At 48.3% G+C, this 5,821-nt stretch overlaps 1 protein-coding gene across 2 annotated transcripts in view; it reads left to right on the top strand.

The window, feature by feature from the left end:
* The first annotated feature begins 4,604 nt into the window (after positions 1-4,604).
* SNF8 (SNF8 subunit of ESCRT-II) overlaps positions 4,605-5,821 on the top strand; it is a 16,222-nt gene continuing 15,005 nt past the window's right edge. For both annotated transcript variants that reach the window (XM_017540062.2, XM_017540061.2), the window contains exons 1-2: positions 4,605-4,778; positions 5,135-5,185. In XM_017540062.2, the coding sequence (XP_017395551.1) occupies positions 4,725-4,778; positions 5,135-5,185 (105 nt within the window). In that variant the 5' untranslated portion in view covers positions 4,605-4,724. The remainder of the gene's footprint in view (positions 4,779-5,134; positions 5,186-5,821) is intronic.

Below are 5,821 nucleotides of genomic sequence, written 5' to 3'. Positions count from 1 at the left end.
CTCTTGTTGCCCAGACTGGAGTGCAATGATGTGATCTCAGCTCACCCCAACCTCCACCTCCCGGGTTCATTCAATTCTCCTACCTCAGCCTCCAGAGTAGCTGGGATTAACCATGGCTGGCTAATTTTTGTATTTTTAGTAGAGATGGGGTTTCACCATGTTGGCCAGGCAGGTCTTCTGACCTCAGGTGATCTGCCCACCTCGGCATCCCAAAGTGCTGGGATTATAGGCATGAGCCACCATGCCTAGCCAGAAAGCGTTTTATGGTTTGAATTCTCTGGAAACATTGGAGAAAGACTATGCTTGCCATCCACACTACAAGACTTCAGGACCTTGGGCTTTGGGTTTATGGTCTTGCAACTGGGAAGGGTCCCTGTGTACTTTTGGAACTGTGCACCCTTTGGAACCCTTGAGGTAAAGCGAACCAGGGACATTTCACCCAAGAAGAAGATGGCATTCTTGATGTGAACAGCTTTTCTCAAATTCACAGATTAAGACTTCTACTATCTGCCGGGTGCAGTGGCTCACCCCTGTAATCCCAGCATTTTGGGAGGCTGAGGCAGGTGGATCACAAGGTCAGGAGTTCAAGACCAGCCTGGCCAAGATGGTGAAACCTCATCTCCACTAAAAATACAAAATTAGCCTGGTGTGGTGGCGCGTTCCTGTAATCCCAGCTACTCAGGAGGCTGAGGCAGGAGAATCGCTTGAACCCATGAGGTGGAGGTTGCAGTGAGCCGAGATTGCACCACTGCACTCCAGCCTCGGCTACAGAGTGAGATTTTGTCTAAAAAAAAAAAGGCTTCTACTATCATGAAACTCTTATCTTTGAATATTTTTTTCTTGCTTATGCCTCTACAAACAACAGAAGTGGAAAAGGGGTCTGTTATGTACACTGCTGGGGTATACTTTCATTTGTGAAGGAGTTTGCAGTCTTATACATGGATAACCTTATACTGTGATAGGTAAAAGATGAAGGCCCAAAATAGGTAAGAAACTTTAACGGAACATACGTTGCCTCATAATCAGTCAAAAACAAAACATTGGTTTACTCTTCTTAACCCACATCATGGGTTAAAGAGAACATTTCTAGGAGGCCTTTGCTTTTCTAAAAGGGCATGATTTGTGAGGTCCTTTTCCGTGGTTTTTTTTTTTTTTTTTTTTACATTGTCTCACTCTTTCCCCCAGGCTGGAGTGCAATGGCGCAATCTCGGCTCACCGCAACCTCCGCCTCCTGGGTTCAGGCAATTCTGCCTCAGCCTCCTGAGTAGCTGGGATTACAGGCATGCACCACCATGCCCAGCTAATTTTTTGTAGTTTTAGTAGAGATGGGGTTTCACCATGTTGACCAGGATGGTCTCGATCTCTTGACCTCGTGATCCACCCGCCTCGGCCTCCCAAAGTGCTGGGATTACAGGCTTGAGCCACCGCGCCCGGCCACGTGGTTTAAAGTAAAAGAAGCAATGATTAGAAATGTATCCTTTGTGATAGGTTCCTCCCCTTCCTGGGTTCAAGCGATTCTCCTGCCTCAGCCTTCTGTGTAGCTGAGATTACAGAAGCCTGCCACCACGCCTGGCTATTTTTTGTATATTTTGTAGAGACAGGGTTTCACCATGTTGACCAAGCTGGTCTTGAAATCCTGACCTCAGGTGATCCACCTGTCTCAGCCTCCCAAAGTGCTGGGATTACAGGGGTGAGCCGCTGTGCCCGACCTCATGATACGTTCTATAGCAAATTCTACTGTAAAGGCTACAGTTACACAACAGACTTTAAATTCTCTTGTGAAAGTTATAACTGGAATTGGCTAAACAGAAAAGTACCTGTGCAGCTGCTAACACTTGTGGCCTATGGAGAAATACATCAAATGTAAGTTACAAAAATTCAGTTGTAGGCTGGGCGTGGTGGCTCATGCCTGTAATCCCAGCACTTTGGGAGGCTGAGGCCGGTGGATCACCTGAGGTTAGTAGCTCGAGACCAGCCTGCCCAACAGGTGAAACCCCATCTCTACTAAAAATAAAAAATTAGCTGGGTGTGGTGGCAGGTGTCTGTAGTCCCAGCTACTCGGGAGGCTGAGGAAGGAGAGTTGCTTGAACCCAGGAGGTGGAGGTTGCAGTGAGCCGAGATCACGTCACTGCACTCCATCCTGGGTAACAGAGTGAGTTTTTGTCTCAAAAAAAAAAAAAAAAGCTGGGCACACTGGCTCTTGCCTGTAATCCGAGCACTTTGGAAGGCTGAGGTGGGCGGAGTCTCACCACGTCATTTTCAGGTTAAGATGTCCTCATGGTGGCTGCATATTTCTTTCAGCTTCTGTTATTCCAGTTCAAGAGACCATTTGCCATTCTAGAGATGGCTGCATGCAAGCACTGAAAACCTTTGAGAGACTACAGCACACCAGAGAGACTATTATTATGAATATTGGGAGGATAATACCAAGAGTTTGGAGTATGCTCCTTACCCAGGGTCCCCATAAACCAAACCACCTAAAATTAAATAAAGAATGAGCTAGATGAAGAATCTACTTGCTTGACTAAGTGGTCTTTTCGTTAATCCCCTATAACTGTTTTTTGTTTGTTTGTTTGTTTGTTTTTTAGAGATGGAGTCTTGCACTGTCACCCAGGCTGGAGTGCAGTGGCATGATTTCAGAGCTCACTGCAACCTCCGCCTCCTGAGTTCAAGCAATTCTTCTGCCTCAGCCTCCCAGGTAGCTGGGACTACATGCACGTGCCACCATGGCCGGCTAACTTTTGTATTTTTAGTAGAGCCAGGGTTTCACCATATTGACCAGGCTGGTCTCAAACCCCTGACCTTGTGATCTGCCCTACTCAGCCTCCCAAAGTGTTGGGATTACAGGCATGAGCCACCACTCCCAGCCCCGGTTTTGTTTTTTCTTCTGCAAATCTCTATAACAAACATTTCTGATAGCATAGGTAGTACCCCCTGAAGTTCCCATTGCATCTTTTAACCAAGTTCATTTCCTCTCGCCCAGAGACAATCAAGCGTCAGATAATCATGCAACAAAGGTTCCAGCCAGTTCCATGTGAAGACACCACCTCTGGACATGAAGAAGCTACTCTGCCCCCAAGCCAACATGAAGCAGTTACAGAAAAAAAGACTATCAGTATTTAAACTCACAAAAAAACTCTGTAACAAGGCCTCTGAGCCTCTATGCTAGGGCCCTCTCTCACATTTTCATTTTCAATAAATCCCTTCATGCCTTCCTTGCTTTGTGTGTTTTGTTCAAGTCTTTGTTCAAGATGCCAAGAACCTGGATAACCTCCACCGTTAACACCACTAATTTCTCTAAAACAAAAACCAGATTTTATTACTTCCTCACTTAACAGTCCTCCATTAGCTCCTTGATAGATACCTTAGTGCTATCAAAATCACTTATGATGTTTTCTATTCTTTTTTTTTTTTGTTTTTTGAGATGGAGTTTTTCTTATGTTGCCCAGGCTGGAGTGCAGTGACCTGATCTCGACTCGATGCAACCTCTGCCTCCCGGGTTCAAGAGATTCTCCTGCCTCAGCCTCTGGAGTAGCTGGGATTACAGGCGCTGGCCACCACACCCAGCTAATTTTTTGCATTTTTAGTAGACGGGGTTTCACCATGCTGGCCAGGCTGGTGTTGAATTCCTGACCTCAGGTGATACACCTAGGCCTCCCAAAGTGCTGGGATTACAGGCATGAACCACCGCACCTGACCTATTACCTATTTTTTAACTACCTCCTCACAACTTCATGAGTAGGTTTTTTTTTTTTTTTTTAATTTTTTTTTTTAAGACAGCTTTTCACCATGTTGGTCAGACTGGTCTTGAACTCCCGACCTCAGGTGATCCACCCGCCTTGGCCTCCAAAGTGCTTGGATTACAGACATGAGCCACCACACCTGGCCTATGAGTAGGTATTTTCTACTTCACAACTGCCGATAGTGAAACATAAAAGATTAAGATAATTTGCCTGAAGTTCCTAGACCATATGTAGTGGAACTGAGCTTTACAGCCAGGCAAACTGACTTAAGAGTTCAACTCCAAGGCCCTTCCTGGTTAGAATCCTCTGCATGTGATTTTTTTTTTTTTTAATTATTTTTTATTCTGTATAAAGATGGGGTTTCACCATGATGGCCAGGCTGGTCTTGAACTCCTGACCTCAGGGGATCCAACCACCTCGGCCTCCCAAAGTGCTAGGATTACAGGCGTGAGCCACCGCGCCCGGCCCTCTGCATGTGCTTCTAACAGGTTAACTCCGATTGGGTAGCTATTTTATGCTCATTATGGAACCCTCGACGGCCAACACAGTGCCTGGCACGCAGGAGGTGGTCCTGGGGCATTTGATGACCTCTAGGCAGTGGAGGGGCAGTCGAGGAAGACCAGGGCTCCAGGCGCCTACATGGGCGAGATGCACAAGGTCGGGCCTTGGCGGCCGGTGTTCCCCGTCCCCGCACTCGCCAACAAGGGGCCCGGCCGCTGGCAAGTCCTGGTGTCTTCCTCGTCTCCAGGCTTTGCGGATCTTGGTCACTAGGAAAAGGCGGGGCCGCTGGGCCTGTAAGGACCGTATACACCGAGACCCGCGGCAGGAAATACGGCGCGTGGTTTCCGGCGCGCTCAGATGACGCGCGCTCGGGCTTCCGCCTGGGGAGCCGACGGCGGAGCCCGGGACTGCGAGACCTGGAGCCCGGGACTGCGAGACCTGGGGCCCGGGCAGCTGGGCGGCCGCGGGCCCAGGGCGGGGATGCACCGCCGCGGGGTGGGAGCTGGCGCCATCGCCAAGAAAAAACTTGCAGAGGTGAGCAGGAAAAAGGCCTGTCCACAACCTGCCCCTGACCCGTGAGGGATTGGATTCTCCTGGAGCAGAGCCCTACCCGTTAATCACCTCCCGGCAGAATCTAAGAAGGGCTTCTCGACCCTGGGACACTGAATTTCTCCAGTTGCCGGTGGATTGGCAGCGTTCCCAGATGCCTGGCCTTTTCTCCCACTTCCCTAAGTTTAACTACAAATGGGATTCTACTCCTTGAACCCTATCCTCTCCCTAAGAAAACCATTTAAGAGAGACCCTCCCTTTTCATCCTAAAGCTGTGGCAACACAAGTGGGGGACCCCAGCGCCCACTCTCTTAACTAATGCTGGTCTCTTTGTCTGACAGGCCAAGTATAAGGAGCGAGGGACGGTCTTAGCTGAGGACCAACTAGCCCAGGTGAGTCGGTTGGGGGACTCCAGGCAGAAAGGGAGATGAAACAGGGCTGACCAAGACACCTTTGATATAAACCTGATTGTGTAGATTGAACTAGAAATAGGGTGTTTGGCAAATTTGGATTTCTGAGCTGCTGAGATCTTTTAGGTGACTTACTAATAACAATAATGATTAACATCTTTGAGTGATTACATGCTTGTAACGTCCCAGGTATTTGTCTATTTTCTTTACATAGATTGTCTTGTTCAATCCTCATTACAATCCCATAAGGAAGGAACAGTATTATTGTGTGTTTTTTTTTTTTTTTTTTTTTTTTTTTTTTTTTTTTTTTTTTTTTTTTTTTTTAAGAGATGAGGTCTCTCTGTGTTGCCCAGGCAGTGGCTGTTCACAGGGGTGATCCCACTACCACTACTGAACAGCCCGGGAGTTTTGACCTGCTCGGTTTCCGACCTGGGCCGGTTCACCCCTCCTAAGGCAACCTGGTGGTCCCCTGCTTCCAGGAGGTCACCATATTGATACCGAAATGAGTGCGGACACCTGACCGGCATAGCGCACTACAGCCCAGAACTCCTGGGCTCAAGCGATTCTCCCACCTCAGCCTCCCAAGTAGCTGGAACTGCAGGCACGCACCCCAGCGCC

Source organism: Cebus imitator, unplaced genomic scaffold (assembly GCF_001604975.1).
Source record: "Cebus imitator isolate Cc_AM_T3 unplaced genomic scaffold, Cebus_imitator-1.0 Scaffold123, whole genome shotgun sequence".
In the NCBI taxonomy this organism is placed as follows: Eukaryota; Metazoa; Chordata; class Mammalia; order Primates; family Cebidae; genus Cebus; species Cebus imitator.
The sequence above is the reverse complement of the archived record's forward strand: the minus strand, read 5'-3'. Positions and strand labels throughout refer to the sequence as shown.